Genomic DNA, 19,956 nt, shown 5'->3' with positions numbered 1-19,956 from the left:
AACATATATTTAAGGGTGTGTTTTTGCGGATGCTGGTTGGGACATGAAGACAAACGTAGGAATGATTGCATGCTGAGAACAAAGTGGAAACTTTGCTGGGGAAAGAAAACAGTGGAGCAGTTTAAGTTAACTTCAGCGCGTAATCCTATCAGTTTGACCACTGAGTGGGTGTGAAGGGGCCGACGTGGGGGTGGGGGAACTATTTTCACAAAATGACCTGGAAATCTCTCTGCAGTTCTTTTGAGAAGAGGGCTTGGACGTGTTTGGGGGTGGGGAAGATCACGGAAGATGGGGACCTCTTCAGGACCTCAAGGAGGAATGGAGAAACCAAAGGGAGATAATCCAAGGCAGAACAAGGAATGCGCTTTATTATCCGTGAATTCGAAGTAGATGCTAACCACATCCGTCCTCCTCCCCTTCCGCTGGCCGAACCCGCAGCGAGCGGCATCCCGCAAGCTGCGATTCGCTGTCCGGGACTGTCCCTGCGTCTCCCCGCATCCCGGGTCCTGCTCCTCGCTGGCGGAGCTGTCCTCTGCCCGGCGCTGGAGAGGCGGAGTCCCCGCGGCAGGCAGCGCCCCTCAACCCGCCCGGGGCTGCGGCGGGGACGGGGAAAGGAGCCACCAACTCGCGGGAAACTTTCTCGCGGGAAATGACTGGGCTTTTTCAGCTTCCCTTCCACTCCGGGCCACACGGCATCCAATAAACTGCTGCCGCAACTATCGCAGGTTCTGAGCTGCAGCGACCGGGCGGCCCGCGGAAACGCGTCCCCGGGCAGGGACCAGCGCCCTTGACCCCCGAAGGCGCCCAGGGCGCGGGGGCCGCTGGCGGGGCTCAGCGGGTGCGGGGAGACCCGGCGCCACCATGCTTTGTTTTCCCAGCGCAGGGACCGCAGGCGGCCCCTTCCCACCAGACTTCACCCGCCCGCCGCAATAGCCGTGGAAGTTGCCGCGGAACCGAAGGCGAGGGAACCGCTTGGCACGGCACCTCCTTCGGATGCTTTTCCTCCGCATCGACCACTTCTTTCCTCCTTTGTGGGGTGAGTGTAATCGAGTCTGTAGTGACGAGGGGGAAGGACTGGAGGCGAAGGAAGGGAACCGCAGGAACACAAACGGTTAATGCGCCAAGTTGCTCTTCTTGGGAGGGGGGCTCCCTTCCTGGCGCCTCTCCGTTTCGGAACTCACCCCTCCCTCCTCTCCGTAGCCCCCGCCCCGCAGTCCGTTCCAAGTGCGCACTTTAGCGGTCGGGCTTGATTTCAGGCACCTTAGGAGGGGGTGCTGGGATGAATTCATGAATTCATTGATTTTGGTAGATGTTTTTTTCCCCTCAAAAACTTGTCTTTGTGTACATTCTGAGAAGGGAGAATGAAAGTGGAGGCGAGAGAAGCCCCAGAGGTTGGGAAGGGGGAGATGGCGGGGGTGGGGGGCGGGGGGGGGAGTGATTTAGCTGAGAGATGATCCTAAGAGCCGAAGACTAGTGGAAGTCTTTACCGACATCAGGAACTCCAGATCCCTGATTCTGCAACCTCACCCCAATATGTCCACCCCAAGCTGCTATCGTTCTGCTGATGCTTTTCCGGGGAAGATTCTCCAGGGGCCAAAATAACTTCAGATAAAAACCTGCCACCTGTATCGTACCTACGGGATGTTCAATGAATGCTTGTTGATTGACTGAACGAGGTACCCTAAGGCTGCATTTCGTGCCATGCAAATTTGCCTGGCAGTGAACTAATTCCCTGAAGTATGGATAGATCCCAAGGCACCAAGTTTGTCCAAGTCATTTTGCAAAGGCGGGGGGGCTGGAGTCTCAGAAACTTACTGTATTCAGGTCTTTGTTATCCCAAAGTACCTGAATGACAGCTTTAGGGTCTGACTCACCCGTCCAGGGATCAGAAGAGTTCCCTCGGGTCTGAATCTGTGTTGTGACCTTGGGTGGGTTCCTGTATTTCTGGGGGTTTGGTCTTTTCATCTGCAAGGTGAGGCCAGTTGGCGGTGATGTAGGGAAGATGGAGGGAAGCCTGAGAAGGTGAAGTGGCAGTTGATAGATGTCAGTCTTGCCTCCCCCTCCCACCCCCTGGATTCAGGAGATGGACTGTTTTTCTCCGTGGAGACCTCTCTGACTCGGATACAGGTAATGCACTGCAGTGACTGGGCTGGTGCCCTTCAGCCCCTGAGCAGTGGAGGAGGCGAGGACAGAGGAGGCTCTGGAGGCTGGCACAGGAGCTTAGAAGCAGCTCCCTTTGGGTTTCGGAGCAGAATTTACATATATACTGGTGTCTCTGGAGGCACCGGGTCTCAAAGACTCAGAAGTGATTGAGCAGGGCACACGCTGGAGGCAGAGCTGGGGAAGGGGCAATTTTTCGTTTGTCTTATTTCCCAATCTCATGGATCCTCTCAGCCTTCTAGCAGAGGGAGGCAAAGTGTGGAAAGGGAGTTCCAGAGAAGGTGGCTCTGAAGCACCTAGGAAACTGCACCTGCCTGAAGGTCTGAGTCAGAGCAGTGCCATCAGATTGGTACCCGTTTTACTGAACTGGGTCTGCGGAGAGCTCCCCTGCGCCTGTCGGGTCAGTGACAAAGCACTTACCCACCCTTCCCATGGATGACAGTGAGCTCTGAGGATCTTGGCCTGGAACTCAGTAACCTGGAGGTTGACGGCAGGAGATGGATGATGAGAAAGAAGCTGCTGACACAGGGCTCCCCAGAAGCCTCAAGGTGCCCTAGAGAGGCATGCATTCCCAGAGCAAACGCTCAAGCAGGCAGTTAGTGCCACGGAAGGCAGGCTGGGGAATACGTCCATTTCTTTTTTAAGTAAAGGCCACAATGATCTAACCGGAGTTCATGGCACTGGGCAGTAAGCCCTGTAAAGGCAGGGTCCATGTCAAGCTGGTTCTTTGTCATATCGCCAGCACCTAGCGTAGTGACGGCCCCTAGAAGGGTTCAAGACAGGCAGAATGGACGGCGAGTGCGCAGGGACTTGAACTCCGTCCCGCTGGAGCGCTGCTACCTGCAGTTCAGGCCTTCATTTAGTATTTATTGAGCATCTACTGCGTGCAAGTCTCTGTCGCTAGGCATCCAAAGTAATTTGTAAACATTATCCATATCGGTACTTGGAGTAGCCCATTCAAGAGCATCCCAGCACCACCAGGTTCTTCTGGAGACTTGAGGTCCCACCGCGAGCCCAGGGGCGGCTTCAAGGCGGGGGAGGGCGCCAGGTTCAGCTTCTTTCCGGGAACAACCCTGGGGTTCCCTTGCCCCGGCCCTCGGGCTCCCGGGGCCGCCAGGTCTTGGCACCTCGGTTCTCCGCAGGGGCCCCGGCGCCTCCCTCCAGGCGCCCCTCCCGCCGCTCCTCCCGGGGCTCCGAGCCGCGGCCGCGGCCGGGCGGCAGGTAGCTGGGGCCGGGCCCGGCTGCGCCTGGGGAGCGAGCTTCCCCGGGCGGGGAGAGAGCGCGGCGGCCGCCGGGCGGCCCCAGAACAAAAGGCTCGGGACTGGCACCGGCTTCCGCGGAGCGCGCCGGGGACGCGGGCTCGGGGTGCGGGCGGGGGGCCGGAGGGAACACCCGAAGTGAGGAACGCAGCTAGGGGCGCGCCCGGGCTGGACGCGGCGACAGGCGGTCCCCGCCGAGCCCTCGGTCTGCGGAGCGGCCGCCGCGGCCCTGCCTCCGCCGCCTACAGCGCCTGCGGGGCGGCCGAGCGTGGCTCCCGCGGCGACTCTGCGGAGCGCGCCGGCCCGGCCAGTAAGTAGCCGCTCGCCCGCCGCCCGCTCCCCGTCGCCTCCGGGCGCCTCCCGCCGCCGGCCGCTGCCCCCGCCCGCGCGCCGGGCGCCTCCACCCGCGGCGCGCCCTCCCGCGTGGCGCGGCCTCTGCGGCGCGCGGCGGGGAGGCTCCCGGGCGCCGCGCCCGTCCTCTGCCCAATGGCTTTCGCCGGCCGGGGAGTGGGGGGCGTCGCCCGGGGGGCGCGGAGCCGCGGCCGGGGTGGGGCTTGTGCGCCCCGCGCGGCCGAGCGAGGCGGCCGTGCCCGCCCGAGCGCGCGGCCGGCCGAGTGTGTGCGAGTGTGCGTGTGCGCGCGCGTGCGGGAGTGTGTGAGCACACGCCTTCGGGGGGCCGGAGCGACGCTGCAGTGGGCTTCTCCCTGGCGCCCGCCCTCCGGCGGCTCTGCCCCACGCCTGCCGGCCCCGCGATTGCGAAGCCGCGTGGCTCCCTCATCTGCCCGAGCCTCCCTGTCGGTCCACCCCTCTCCGGTCTTACTTTTCCTTTTACCCGGGGCTGGGGGCTGCCGGCCGCCCCGCCACCGGCGCAAACACCCAAGCAGCCTCCCGTTCGCGCATCAGCCAAGAGTGCTCCACTAGTCTTTCTCGGGGGTTCCTCCACGAGCCAGCCCGAGGCTCCCCCATCCTGGGAAATTGTTTTGCTGGACTGCCGTACCGAGGCTGGTAAAGCTCCAGGACTTTTATTATTATTTCGATTCTTTTCCTTTCTTTCCCTTCCCGGGCAACGGAGCAATGAAATTTCCAATCGAGACTCCAAGAAAGCAGGTGAACTGGGATCCTAAAGGTTGGTATTTCCTACTTCTGGCCGCCCTGGCCCTGCCTCCATCCCCGGCGTGTGCGCGCGCATCCCGGAGTGCAAGCACCCAGGCTCCGGGCGGCGTGTGTCCGGAGGCTGGAAAACGCGCCTGGGGACTGCAGCGGGGTGGGCGGCGGGCGGAGGCCGCGTGGGTGCTGGGCCCGGATCGCGCCTGCCCTTACCCCTAACATTGTCCCTCCTTGACTGTTTCAACATCTATCTAAAGACACACCAAGCGGGCTGTTTGGCTTGAGATTGCAGCAAGTGTCGGTGCTTGCTTCTGACTTGGTGTGTGTTAGTGTGTGCGGGTCTCCTTTGTTTCTGGTGATCTTTGTCTCTGCAAAGGTGGGTGGGGTGCCTTCCCCTGGACCTGGGCTCCCCGGCCAGCCGGGGTGTCCCCAGCGGGATGGGTTTCCAGGCAGCAAGCGAGGCTGCGCCTCGCAGCAGCAGCCCCTGGAGGTGGCCCTTCTCTGGGGCGCGCGGAATAATGAAGCCCTTGGGGGCCTTTCCGATCTTTGCTTAGTCTTATCACCAAACAGGCGGCGAGTTTGGCTCCGGTGGGAGTAGAAGAGAGCGGGAGGGGCTGGTTTTCCAGAAGGGTGGGGCTGCTGAGGGTTCGGGGAGGGGCGCTTTGTGTGCCCCCAGCCCGAGTAGTAGTGTAGCGTACAGGCTCTTATAAATGCTGGGCAGTGTTCCCTGGACTCAAAAGGGAGCGGTTTAGACAGATTTGTGTGTGCCCAGGGTCGGCCGCTGCGTCTCTAATTAGCATACAGATGTAAGGCTGCTCCTGAGCGATCACTCTGCCAGCCGAACAAGTTGAAACCTCCTGTCCAGTTTTGACAAGAATGCTCTTGCTTTTCTCATGCCTTTGACGAACCTTTCTCTTAGTTCATCCGAAGGCTGAGTTGGGCAAGACAACGCCTCTGTGCAAGTTGGGGTTGAAATTTGCCTGATGTGTGTGTATCTGTGTGTGTGTTTATTACCAGTGCGTTTCTTCTCTTCTGTTTGGAAGAGAGGAAACCCACTCATTGTTGAGGACACGTCTTAGGAATTGACCAGCTTCTTGAAGACAGAGTGAGGAGATAATTGCCTATTCTCAGCACCAGGGCTGTTCTATCTTGAATACAACCCAGACCTGCTATTTTCTCTCTCCATCTCTGGAAATACGGAATTGTGCCTTTTTCGGTCTGTTTGCTTTTTTGGGGGAGAGGAATCCTTTCAAAACATATTCGTTGAATATCTACTACAAACCAAATGCTGTCGCAGGTGCAGGAAATACAGTCAGAATGGTACAGACAGAAAGCTCTGTCTTTTTGGAGTCTGTAGCGAGACTTAAATCAATCATTGCACAGGGCAGTACGTAAATTACAAGTTTATATACTGTTCCCTGTGTTTCGCGAAAAAGAGCGTCAAGGGTTTGAGAGAGCATCGGATGGAAGAGAGTGACAAGAACCAGGGGAGATGGGTGGTCAGGGAAGATAGTCAGACATGTGTATTGAGACCTGCAGGATATGTAGGGATGAACTAGCTAATGAATAGGGCAGCTTGCAGAAGAAGAAACAGCAGGTGCAAGGGCCCTGAGGCAGAGGGAGCGTGTGTGTTTGTGGAACTGAAAGCAGGCTTCCACGGCGGGAGCAGAGACCAAGAGAGCATGTGTTTTGAGGCGTGGCTGGTGAAACCATGGACCCAGATGCCGAAGTCTGGTGTTGTTGCAGGTAGGGGAGAATTGTGGGTTGCGGGGTTGGAGAGTATTTTTTATCTTAAGTCACTGTAGTGTTTCAAGCTGAGAAATGACGTGATCTGCACTAAGTTTTGGAGCAAGTGTTATCTGGCTCTTGCGGGTGTGAGGGACCAGACACAGTAGTGGAGTGGGCCAGAGTGGTTGCTGTGGGGATGGAGCCGTGGATGGACTGGGGAGCTCGGGAGGGCACAGGCTTTGTGTGAATCAAGTGTGGAGTGGGGTGGCTGGAATGACTGGGAAGAGCGAGGGCAGGGCCAGTCTTGAGGGAAAACTCCTGAGTTCAGCGCAGGTCTTGCCGCGTGGGAGACATCCTTGAGTCATTCAGGAGGTGGGTCAAGTGGGCTGTCGTCTAAAATATCAGATCAGCGTTTTCAAGGAGCTCTGATAGGGAGGGCTGATTTTGTGAAGCTTGCCATGGCTTTTAAAATGCATTTCTATATAATCATCCTTCTACCTATTTATGTCACAGTGATAAACACAGATGAATCCCATATTTTACAGCCTGAAACAGTGAAGAAGCAAGCAAGTAGCACCTATGGTCACAACCAGTGGTGCTAAAAATGAAAAGACCGCAATAAAAGTCACCGAATTCAATGAGCAATCATTGCATGCCAGGTGTTAGATGTACGGAATTTCACAGCTATGCTCACAATAGTTATCTGCTAGCACAGTGGTACTGTCCCCACTTGACACTTGATTGCCACTGGGACACCACTGAGCTGCCTTGCGATAGTATATTCTGACTTGAGGCACAGTTGTTCCTGAAGGTGTGGGTGTCAGTCTTTCCTAGCCAGGGGGTAAAGGCAGGCGGAGAATTGGGCGTGACTCGAATACCAGTAGAGAACCAGTGCACATTTATTCACGGTTAATTAAATTGTTAATTAAATTATTTATTGTTGTTTAACCAGAAGATTCATTTATTCAGTCTTCTTTTTTACTCATAAAAGAAAGTTGCTGTCTACTTGCTGTCCTGTCTCTTTTGTGGCCCCAGGGACTGCGGCCTGCCAGGCTTCTCTGTCCATGGGATTTCCCAGGCAAGAATACTGGAGCGGGCTGCCATTTCCTTCTTAAGGGGATCTTCCCAACCCAGGGATCAAACCCGAGTCCCCTGCATTGCAGGCAGATTCTTTACCACTGAGTCACCTGGGAAGCCCATAGAAGGGAGAGACGATCCTAGTTTTATAGGTGAGGGAATGGAAAAAGAGAGGTTGAGTAACTTATCAGAGGTCACACAGCTAGTGGGTTGGATCAAAATATGAGCCCTTAAACACTCTTCCCGTCTGTCCCTCATATTACTGAGGCCTCTGTCTCCTACCTGGTGAGGATCCCAGAGTTCAGGGACTGGAGAAGCATCTTTCAAGGAAGAAGAGAAAAGAGGATGAGGGGGTCGAGGGGGAGGAGGAGGAAGGCAGGGAGGCAGTGAGTCAGTCTTGGTACCTCATCCCTTTCTCCATTAACCCATCTAACCATTCTCTCTCCATCCACCTCCGGGGGGGAGGGGGTTAGTCCCTGGTCACGAGACAGGCATTGGGTCTGTTCTTTGGAAGTTTGGGTTTCAGTTCAGTTCAGTTGCTCAGTCGTGTCCGACTCTGCGACCCCATGGACTGCAGCTGTCCAGGCTTCCCTGTCCATCACCAGCTCCCGGAGTTTACTCAGACTCATGTCCGTCAAGTCGGTGACACCATCCAACCATCTAATCCTCTGTCGTCCTCTTCTCCTCCCACCTTCAATCCTTCCCAGCATCAGGCTCTTTTCCAGTGAGTTAGTTCTTTGCATGAGGTGGCCAAAGTACTGGAGTTTCAGCTTTAGCATCAGTCCTTCCAGTGAACACCCAGGAGTGATTTCCTTTAGAATGGACTGGTTGGACCTCCTTGCAGTCCAAGGGACTCTCAAGAGTCTTCTCCAACACCACAGTTCAAAAGCATTAATTCTTCAGCACTCAGCTTTCTTTATAGTCCAACTCTCACATCCATACATGACCACTGGAAAAACCATAGCCTTGACTAGACGGACCTTTGTTGGCAAAGTAATGTCTCTGCTTTTGAATATGCTCTCTAGGGTTTATATAGACCAAATGTGTTTAGCAAGGGGGAGATGAAGGTGAATCTAGTGTCATAATAGATATGAGGAGGGGAAGTTCCTTAGAAACAGGCAGTAAAGAGACCGCCTGCAATGCGGGAGATCTGGGTTTTATCCCTGGGTTGGGAAGGAAATGGCACCCACTCCAGTATTCTTGCCTGAGAAATGCCATGGACAGAGGAGCCTGGCAGGCTACAGTCCTCGGGGTTGCAAGAGTCGGACATGACTTAGCAACTAAACCACCACCAGGGTATGAACAAGCTTGCACTTTCAGGTGGCTCTGCTCACAGATTTTGGAAGGAAGTTGTAATTCTGTTTTGCTTACAGCCCTGTTACCTGACAACTTAATAGCACAAGATGAAGGTTTGAGAACAGATTGGTTTTGATTGCACTTGGGTGAATTAAACAAAACACTGTCAAGAGGTTTAGGTGGAGAAATAAGACCTAAGTGTAAAACGATTATGCTCTGTTGAGCTTTTGGCCTTCCTCCATATTTGTAAAGCTAATGCTCAATATACCAGCAAATTTGGAAAACTCAGCAGTGGCCACAGGTCTGGAAAAGGTCAGTTTTCATGTCAATTCCAAAGAAAGGCAATGCCAAAGAATGCTCAAACTACCGCACAGTTGCACTCGTCTCACACGCTAGTAAAGTAATGCTTAAAATTCTCCAAGCCAGGCTTCAGCAACACGTGAACCATGAACTTCCAGATGTTCAAGCTGGTTTTAGAAAAGGCAGAGGAACCAGAGATCAAATTGCCAACCTCTGCTGGATCACGGAAAAAGCAAGAGAGTTCCAGAAAAACATCTATTTCTTCTTTATTGACTATGCCAAAACCTTTGACTGTGTGGATGACAATAAACTGTTGAAAATTCTGAAAGAGATGGGAATACCAGACCACCTGACCTGCCTCTTGAGAAAGCTATATGCAGGTCAGGAAGCAACAGTTAGAACTGGACATGGAACAACAGACTGGTTCCAAATAGGAAAAGGAGTACGTCAAGGCTGTATATTGTCACCCTGCTTATTTAACTTCTATGCAGAATACATCATGAGAAACACTGGGCTGGAAGAAACACAAGCTGGAATCAAGATTGCCGGGAGAAATATCAATAACCTCAGATATGCAGATGACACCACCCTTATGGCAGAAAGTGAAGAGGAACTCAAAAGCCTCTTGATGAAAATGAAAGAGGAGAGCGAAAAAGTTGGCTTCAAGCTCAACATTCAGAAAACAAAGATCATGGCATCTGGTCCCATCACTTCATGGGAAATAGATGGGGAAACAGTGGAAACAGTGTCAGACTTTATTTTTGGGGGCTCCAAAATCACTGCAGATGGTGACTGCAGCCATGAAATTAAAAGATGCTTACTCCTTGGAAGAAAAGTTATGACCAACCTAGATAGCATATTCAGAAGCAGAGACATTACTTTGCTGACTAAGGTCCATCTAGTCAAGGCTATGGTTTTTCCTGTGGTCATGTATGGATGTGAGAGTTGGACTGTGAAGAAGGCTGAGTGCTGAAGAATTAATGCTTTTGAACTGTGGTGTTGGAGAAGACTCTTGAGAGTCCCTTGGACTGCAAGGAGATCCAACCAGTCCATTCTTAAAGGAGATCAGCCCTGGGACTTCTTTGGAAGGAATGATGCTGAAGCTGAAACTCCAGTACTTTGGCCACCTCATGCGAAGAGTTGACTCATTGGAAAAGACTCTGATGCTGGGAGGGATTGGGGGCAGGAGGAAAAGGGGACGACAGACGATGAGATGACTGGTGGGCATCACCAACTGGACGGACGTGAGTCTGAGTGAACTCTGGGAGTTGGTGATGGACAGGGAGGCCTGGTGTGTAGCAATTCATGGGGTCGCAGAGTCGGACATGACTGAGCAACTGAACTGAACTGATTTTAAGACACAGTGACTGTGGAGGACCTACCCAGGAGGAGGTGGGCTCTAAGTCTTGGCTTTCAGAGTAGACCTTACGTACATTTTAAATTGTTGGGTTCTCTTCTTGATGATGTTCTTTTGAAAATTGGGATTGACTGGCTGCTTTTGTGTATGTTGAAGGCTTTTAAAAACCAACAAGATCAGCAAACACTATCTCTACAGCTTGAGGCAAGCATATCATAATGGTGTGAAAAACTGAGTTTTGGGGCAAAAGACTTAGTTTCCAAAAGAAGCTGTCGCAGAAATTAGCTGTGTGCCTTCGGGCTGCTCACTTGGCCTCTCTGCGCTGCACATTCCGTCCAGGAGGCCCCTGACACGACCTCTTTGATCCTGTCTCTTCAACGTTCCCCTCGGTCTGACTGCTGGGCCCCCTGGCTTCCTTCTGTTCTGCAAGTAGATGAGATGAGTCCCCTGTCTCAGGGCCTTTCTTGCACTTTCTGTGGCTCATAAATGTATGTTGGCGTTGCTGGCTTCTTTCCATCCTCTCAACCTCAGTTCACACATCACCTTGTTAGCGGGGATTTCCCTGTTGCATCTAAAAACCTTGCCTCTGATTCCCTGACCCTATCACTTCCATTGTGTCTCCGGCTGAGTTGTCTCCCTGGTACCTGTTGTGAGCTGAAACCATCATGTGTCATGATGCCAGCCTCCTTGGCTAGTGGGTGGGCCCCACAGGTAGGAATGTTCCCTGCCCTGTTTGCTGTCTTAACCCCAGGCCCTGGGAGGTGCCCAGCACTTAGTGGATGCTCAGTAATCTTTTGCTGAATATATGTAGGGATACAGGGATGGATCAAAGAGGGTCTCTAAGGCTTCCAGGGTGATGAAGATTTCAGCGCTCTTTCTCTTTTTAATTGCAGTGTAGCTGCTTCACAATGTTGTGTAAGTTTCTGCTGCACAGCAAAGTGAGTCATCTATGCATATACACACATCTACTCGTTTTTGGATTTCCTTCCCGTTTAGAGCACTGAGCAGAGTTCCCTGTGCGACACAGGAGGTTCTCACTGGTTATCTATTTTATACGTAATCGAGCGTACATGTCAGTTCCCACCTCCCTGTTCATGCCCTGCAGCCACACTTGGCGTCTCTATGTTTGCTCTGTCCGTCTGTGTCTCCATTTCTGCTTTGTAAATAGGTTCATCCGTACCGTTTTTCTGGATTCCGCATGTATGTGTTACTATTCGATACTTGTTTTTCTCTTTCTGATTACTCTGTGTGAGTCTTTAGGTCCATGCACATCTCTGCAAATGGCACAGTTTTCTTCCTTTTCACGGCTGAATAATATTCCACCATCTACACCAGCCAGAACGTGGAAACAATCTGAGTGCCCATCATCAGAGGAAGGGAAACGATGTGGCCCATGGATGCTGTGGAAGATTACCCAGCACTCTTGTAACCTACAGGTGGCAGAGGACAAGTCCGATAGGATAGTAGTGTCCCTAACTGAGGAGGCATCAGGAAGGACCTGATATTCCCACCTCCTGGCGAGCGCCCAGCTCTCCAGAGCCTCCAGCAAGCTGTTTCTGTCTGTTTGCCTTTTCACCAGGAGTGGGGGTGGAAGGGGCAGGTGGGTGGGCAGATGTGGCCTGGCACAGATTCGGTTGGTGTCCCAGGAATAATTTAGCACATATTGGCCATTGGCATGCAGCTCTCTTTGGGTGTTTAAATCGATTTGAGAAAGAAGCAGAGCTTCCCTGGTGGCTCAGTGGTAAAGAACTCACTTGCCAATGCAGGATGCTGGGGTTCAATCTCTGGGGTCGGGAAGATCCCCTGGAGAAGGAAACGGCAACCCATTCCAGCATTCTTGCCTGGAGAATCCCATGGACAGAAGAACCTGGCAGGCTACCGTCCATGAGGGTGGCAGAAGAGTCAGACACAATTTAGCCACTGAACAACAACGGTAACAACAAAGAAAGAAGCGAGGCCTTAGAGCCAGAGCTGGTTTTTTTTTTTTTTTAAGCTGCATTTTTAGTGAATAGTTTAACGCAAAATTCCAGAGAGGCCTGTATCGTATGTGTATATTGCCTTTCAGTTTACAGAACACTTTTTACAAATGATCTCATTTGTTCGTTAAATAGCCCTATTTTTGTCAATATTGGAGTCTTAGATTTATTACTGACGGGAATAGAACAAGTCAGTGGCTTCTTTGGGGGCCCAAGGCTGCAAATGGGCAGTGCCAGCCCAGGCCTCCTCATGCCTATGTGCAGGGCAGTTTCCCTCACGCCTTCTTCTCTTCCAGGATTTTTGTCCATTCCACACTCTATCATTCTTTCTGATCCAAAAGCGTCTTCACAGATTTCTCGGAGATTTAGAGGCGGAAGTCTTTTGGCTGGTCAGTGAGCCCTGAGGGGTGATGGTGGTTTTCTGCAGGTTGTGCTTGCCCTAGCTGAGTTCTGCTGAACACCCTTTGTCCCATGAGTTCAAAGGAGGAGCCTTGGATCTCACTTCTGCGCTCTTGGTTCAAAAGAGATTTTGGTCCCTTGTGAATGAATATGAGCCACACTCAACCTGTAAGATGGATGGAGTGCAGTCTTTATTAATGTGTTTCCAAACACACATTTGTATTGCTTAGATTTTCTGGAAAGAAAATAATCTGTGTTGAATTAATATCCAACTTTCAGGAGATCAGCTTTCCAAATGGGATTAGTAATATGCCAGTATCAGCACAATTATCCTAGAAAGTAAAGAGGGAAGATGTTCCAAAGCCGACGCGGGTCCAGGTTTGGCTCAGGCTCTTTTCCGGAGGAGCTGCAGTCTCTTGCAGACTCTGTTGATCACTGGGTGGGATGAAGATGGGGTAGGTTCACTTTGCTGCACCACCCTGCTTCTGAAACATCTCCACTTTGGCTCCGCGTGAGTCTGCTCAGGCCGTCATAGGAAAATATCCTAGACCGAGTGGCTGAAACAACAGAAATTTATTTTCTCACAGTTTTGAAGACTGGAAATCCGAGATCAAGGCAGTAGCTGGCTGATGTCTGGGGAGTGCTCCCTTCCAGGGCTGCAAGTGGCCACCTCCTTGCCATGCCTTCCTGTGATGTAGCGTGCCCTGAGGCCTCTTCCTCTTCTTAAAGGGTACCAGCCCTGTTGAATGGGAGCCCCACCCTTAAGACCTCTCTTGATGTTAATTACCTCCTAAAGGCCCTACTGCTAGTTCAGTGGCATTTGGGATTTAGGTTTCAACATATGAATTTTTTTTCTTGGGGGAGGGGATGCTGTTCAGTCCATAGCAAGCTTTTCATGAGCATCATCTTAAATGAGATGCATTTAAAAAATACAAACTACATCTTGCCCCAAACTGGGAAATTTCACCACAGCCGAGATAATGGTTTTTAAAGTCGGCACAGTGCTAGGGACCCACTGTTGGTCAAAAAAGGTAAATTGTACCTTTTTTAAAACAAACAAACAAACAAACTTGTTTTTAATCCTTATTTTTGTTTTTTACCTTTGTCTGTCTTTTTAAAAAGACAAACTTTTATTTTCTATCAGAGTGTAACCTGATTTATCCCTAACAGTGTCGGGACAGTTTCAGGTGGACAGCACTTAGGCCTATATCCATTCTTCCTCAAACTCCCTTCCCATCCAGGCTGCCACAGAACAGAATTGAGCAGAGGTCCCTGTGCTACACAGTACGTGCTTGCTGGTTATCCATTTAAAATAGAGCAGTGTATACATGTTGATCTCAAACTCCCTAACTATCCCTCCCCCGATAACTGTAAGTTCATTCTCTAAGTCTGTTAACACTTTAAAGAAATTATTTATTTTTGGCCATGCCACATGGCATGCAAGGATCTTACCTAGTTTCCTGACCAGACCCATGGCCCCCTGCAGTGAAAGTACAGATTCTTAACCACTGGACCACCAGTGAAGTCTCATAGGTACTTTTTTTGAGGTAGTGGAATCATTTTCCTTTTAGTCCATGGGGAATTAGAGAGTTTAATGATGAAATAGAATGAAACTGTTTTACTGAAAGCCAATTAGGAAGTCTCAGTTTGGACATCTCCCTTGGCTGAAGCTGGAAGATGGATAAAGGTGACGTCTTTGGCTCTGCTCGGGTTCTGTTATAAAGGGCGCTTTCTGGGTGAGCCGGCTGGGTTTAGACTTGGTTAGGGGCTCAGCTCTGCCTGGCTTGGCTATGCAGTCTGCCCCAATGTGGCACCAGGAACATGCTGGTCTCCCCTTCCTGGCAGCTTTCCCACAGAGGTCAAAGGATCAGTCGCCCTGGGGCTCTGCTCCTAAAGGTCCTCTCCGTGGGCTCCTGACTGTGTCAGGCTCATTACTGGATGGAGAAACAAAATCCTCGTGTTTATGTCCTAAAACGTCTATTTGTGGTTTGCAGGCACAGTTTGAAATTTTTCTTTTTTCCCCTTGTAAGTGTCTGGGACTGAGTACTGTCAATTGAAACTTGAAAGCTGGTGTCCTCGTCTTCCATGTCGAGCTGGTGTGGAGGTTGAGGGCCAGAACCATTGGCGGGGGGAGGGGTGGGCCCAGGGAAATGACACGCTCCTTTTCCTTCACTCCCAGAGCCAGGGAGGCAGACGGGGATGGGCATAAAAGGCGGTGTGAGGGGTAGGTGGGCAGGATTTCGGGGAACTCCAGTTTCTGTTCTACCAATGACTTTACTTTCTTTTTTCCATGGGGGGAACTTTGAAGCAAAGTGGAATGGTGGCGAAGGGTAGAATTTGTAGAGTCCACGTTGCCATAACGTGTGATCGCGGGAGCTCCCCCTTCCGCCTCCCCTTCTGTTCTTCCTTCGTTCATTCTGCCTGCTCCACACCCCCACCTTGCCCTGTTTTCTGCAGAGCTCTGATCTCAACTACTATCTCTTATGCCAAGGATTCTAGTCTTTATTCATCCAGTTACCCGATGGAGGGGCAACAGTAGTGTTTGCAGTTTAAAAAGAAATCCCTGACGAGTCAATGCAGATTTGCTCACGTGATGGAGTCTGAAAGTCACGGCGACCTTTCAGAATGGGCTAAAATGCTGGTATTTGTAATTCTGTCATACTGGCTAGCAACAACTTTACTACTGAGAAATGAGTTTCTAATGTGTAAGCAGCCCTGTGGTTCCCCCAGTTCAGTTCAGTTCAGTCGCTCAGTCGTGTCTGACTTTTTGCGACCCCATGAATTGCAGCACGCCAGGCCTCCCTGTCCATCACCAACTCCCGGAGTTCACCCAGACTCACGTCCGTCCAGTTGGTGATGCCATCCAGCCATCTCATCCTCTGTCGTCCCCTTTTCTTCCTGCCCCCAATCCCTCCCAGCATCAGAGTCTTTTCCAGTGAGTCAACTCTTTGCATGAGGTGGCCAAAGTACTGGAGTTTCAGCTTTAGCATCAGTCCTTCCAAAGAACACCCAGGACTGATCTCCTTTAGAATGGACTGGTTGGATCTCCTTGCAGTCCAAGGGACTCTCAAGAGTCTTCTCCAACACCACAGTTCAAAAGCATTAATTCTTTGGCGCTTAGCTCTCTTCACAGTCCAACTCTCACATCCATACATGACCACTGGGAAAACCATAGCCTTGACTAGACGGACCTTTGTTGACAAAGTAATGTCTCTGCTTTTGAATATACTATCTAGGTTGGTCATAACTTTTCTTCCAAGGAGTAAGCGTCTGTTAATTTCATGGCTGCAATCACCATCTGCAGTGATTTTGGAGCCCCCCAAAATAAAATCTGACACTGTTTCCACTGTTTCCCCATCTATTTCCCATGAAGTGATGGGACCAGATGCCATGATCTTCGTTTTCTGAATGTTGAGCTTGAAGCTAGCTTTTTCACTCTCCTCTTTCACTTTCATCAAGAAGCTTTTTATGTCCTCTTCACTTTCTGCCATAAGGGTGGTGTCATCTGCATATCTGAGGTTATTGATATTTCTCCCGGCAATCTTGATTCCAGCTTGTGCTTCTTCCAGCCCAGCGTTTCTCATGATGTTCCATGCATAGAAGTTAAATAAGCAGGGTGACAATATACAGCCTTGATATACTCCTTTTCCTATTTGGAAGCAGTCTGTTGTTCCATGTCCATTTCTAACTGTTGCTTCCTGACCTGCATACAGGTTTCTCAAGAGGCAGGTCAGGTGGTCTGGTATTCCCATCTCTTTCAGAATTTTCCACAGCTTATTGTGATCCACACAGTCAAAGGTTTTGGCATAGTCAACAAAGCAGAAATAGATGTTTTTCTGGAACCCTCTTGGCTGTGCTGGGTGTTAATTGCGGCATGTGGGATCTAGTTCCCTGACCAAGGTTGAACTGGGGCCCCCTGGATTGGACTGTGAAGTCTTAACCACGGGGCCACCAGGGAAGTCCCAAGGCTTTCATATTCTTATCCCGAATTTAAAACACCTAGGCTGTTCTCACTGAACCAGAGAAAATAAAGAAAAAACATGGCTTGGAATCATAATACTCAGTCTGAGTTCTTCCCAATATTAGTAGCTATGTGAACCTGGACAAGTCACTTAAGCTTTTGAAGACTTAGTTTTCTCCTAGGTGAAAAAAAAAGAGAGCATAGTAACATTTGTGTCACTCAGCAAATGCTGAGATGATCAAATGAGATGGTAAATGTGAACAAGATTTATAAACTTAAGTTGTCAGCCAACATTTCTCAAAGTGTGTTCGATGAGACACAAGTGATCTTTCCAGATGTCGCATGGAAAAGCAAACGTTTTCTTGGCCATGTGAGATTGCCGAGTGGCCTGTTCTCATTCCCTCCTGGAGAGTTAGTATTGCTGTGTGACAAATGGCCCCAGCGTTTAGTGACTTAAGCCAGTGATCAGTGTTTATGATCTCTATCAGGAATTCAGGAACTGCGTAGCTGGGTTGTCTGGCTGGGGGTCACTTGCTGATTGTGGGCAGATGTTGACTGGGGCTGGCGGTCATCTGAGAGCTTGACTAGGGCTGGGAGATCTGCCTCTGAGGTGACTTGCTCATGTGACTTGCAGATTGCTGCTGTCTTTGGGAGAACCTCTCCGCAGGCTGCTTGAGTATCCTCACAACACGGCCAACTTTCTCCAGAGTAAGCCCTTCAAGAGAGAGCACAGTTAGGCCTTTCATGACCTAACCTCAGAAATCTGTGTGCACACAATGGAATTAATAAAATAGTAAATGAGAACAGACTAGATATGATTAAGACCTCTGAAACCCTAATCATAAACTCATTTTAATAGTTATTGAAAGAATGAAAGTATTTAAAATGATGCACAATGTCCTAAGTCTTCCTAAATCAAGATTTTGGTTAACATGCTTTTAGGAATATTAAAAGCAGAGTGAGTTTTTTTTTTTTAACAAATCATAAAATGGTTCTAAATATAAAGTCATGTAAAATTAAAAAAATAAATCATACATTGTTATTATTACCATAGTCTTTGTTTTTTCTTCTAGTTTTATTGAGATATAATTGACATAAACATGCATTTGTTTAGGTGTAAAACATAATGATTTGATACATTTATCTATTGTCAGATGATTCCCATAATAAGTTTAGTCAACATCCATCATTTCACATTGTTCATTTTTTATGATGAGAAAACTTTTAGGGTCTACTCTCTGAGCAAGTTTCAAATATATATCAGAGTATTGTTAACTCTAATGAGCGTGCTGTCTGTTACATCCCTGGGACTTATCTATCTTATGGCTGGAAGTTTGTACCTTCTGATCACCTTTTCTCAGTTCGCCTACTCCCCCCCCCCCAGCCCCCAGCCTCTTCTCTGTTTACCTTCTGATCACCTTTTCTCAGTTCGCCTAACCCCCCCCCCCGCCCCCCCACTGCCTTTGGCAGCCCCCAGCCTCTTCTCTGTCTCTCTGAGTCTGGCTTTCTTAGGTTCCACATGTAAGTTGGATCACCCAGTACCTGTCTTTCTCTGACTTTTTTCCCTTAGCATAATGTTCTCAAGGTCCATCTGTGTGGCCGCAAACGGATTTGCTGCCTCCTTCTTTTCATGAGATGTGAGCCGCCACGTTTGGGAGGAGGGATGATTAAATGCACTTTGGAAGGAGAGAGTATCAAAGAACTTGAGGAAATATTTAAAAATCACCATAAGCATTTCCTGCTCAGCTTACTGAGCGCCGGGCATTGTGCAAAGTGCTTGAGAGACATTATCTCATGTAGTCCTCTCTCTGGTCCAGAGAAACACATGAGATGATTATCCCTGCCTTCTGAATGAGGAGGCTGAGGCCTGCAGAGCTTAAGCAACTTGCCCAAAGTTACCTCGTAGCTCTGGGCTGAATGCTGGGGGTCTGTTAGCTCTGGAGTTCTTCCGTCCACCTCCTCCGCCTTCCCTGAGAAGCCTGCAGGGTGGAAACTGGGTTGATTGTATTTAACCCTGCATTTCCCATTTACCCCTCTCATCACCCACTGCTCAAAAGGGTATTTGAGAAAGAACGAGCCTGATGATGATTTGTATAAGATACGAATATATGGTCTTACAGTAGGTTGCAGCATACCACCCAGCCCACGCAGATACAGATACAGATTTTTCTGATACAAAAAGCCTGTCTGTGTGGGCACCATGTTACATGTAGATCTAGTAAGTTGTCACCAAAAAGTAACACTGCGATGCACCCTAGTTCTTCTCACTGTGAAACCAGAGGTTGAGGGAGGCAGCTCGGGACCCACTTCTTTAGCAGATCATCCTTCTTGGACAGCCTTCTTTATAGGTTCAAAGCCTGGCTTCCCCGGTGGCTCAGACAGTAAAGAATCTCCCTGCAATGCAGAAGACCCGGGTTCAATCCCTGCATCTGGAAGATCCCCTGTAGAAGGGAATTGTTACCCACTCAATGGCACCCCACTCCAGTACTCTTGCCTGGAAAATCCCATAGACGGAGGAGCCCGGTGGGCTGTAGTCCATGGGGTCACTAAGAGTTGGACACGACTGAGTGATGTCTCTTTCACTTTTCACTTTCATGCATTGGAGAAGAAAATGGCAACCCACTCCAGTGTTCTTGCCTGGAGAATCCCAGGGACTGGGCAGCCTGGTGGGTTGCAGTCTCTGGGGTCGCACAGAGTCAGACACGACTGAAGCAACTTAGCAGCAGCAGCAGCAGCCAGTGTTCTTGCCTGGAGAATCCCATGGACAGAGGAGCCTGGTGGGCTACAGTCCATGGGGTCACAGGACTGAGCAACCAACACTTTCACTTTGGATAAAGCCAAGACAGGACATCCTTGAGGCTGGGCAGTGGAAGTCTCAGGGCATGGGTGTCTGGTGTGTGTCTGTGTGTGTGAGGGCAGCACAAGTCAGAACGTAGCCAATGTGCCGGGGAATGTGCTTGCAGGGATGGACCCGGCGCGCAGGGAGAAGTCACTTATTTGGACTTATTTGGAGTAAACATACTTACTAATTTTTTTTTAACCACCTTGTTTTCTCTGCACATTCTTGAAGGGAGAATGATTTCCAGGAAGCAGGATGCGTCTGATGGCTGTGAGATTCCCACGTCGCCGAACACCCGGGTCACTCCGAGGCACTTTGTATTCTGGGGACAGTTCTTGTGTGTCTGGGCAGAGGCGTGTCTTTTGAGTGCGCCATAGGCTTTGTTGAGCCCGTCACTGCTTCCACAATAGGGCCAGGAGGGGCCCTGGGCGGGGTGGGAGTGGATTGAATGAGGCTGCCTGAGGGGCCTGTCTTATTCTGGAGCCGACTCTCAGGGC

General features: G+C 50.5%; 1 protein-coding gene across 1 annotated transcript in view; it reads left to right on the top strand.

The window, feature by feature from the left end:
• Positions 1-4,001: 4,001 nt before the first annotated feature.
• Positions 4,002-19,956, top strand: part of KCNK10 (potassium two pore domain channel subfamily K member 10) — a 157,391-nt gene continuing 141,436 nt past the window's right edge. Inside the window, exon 1 of the mRNA XM_069597206.1 lies at positions 4,002-4,545. Within this exon, the coding sequence (XP_069453307.1) occupies positions 4,494-4,545 (52 nt within the window). The 5' untranslated portion in view covers positions 4,002-4,493. The remainder of the gene's footprint in view (positions 4,546-19,956) is intronic.

Source organism: Ovis canadensis, chromosome 7 (assembly GCF_042477335.2).
Source record: "Ovis canadensis isolate MfBH-ARS-UI-01 breed Bighorn chromosome 7, ARS-UI_OviCan_v2, whole genome shotgun sequence".
NCBI classification, from domain to species: domain Eukaryota; kingdom Metazoa; phylum Chordata; class Mammalia; order Artiodactyla; family Bovidae; genus Ovis; species Ovis canadensis.
The sequence above is the reverse complement of the archived record's forward strand: the minus strand, read 5'-3'. Positions and strand labels throughout refer to the sequence as shown.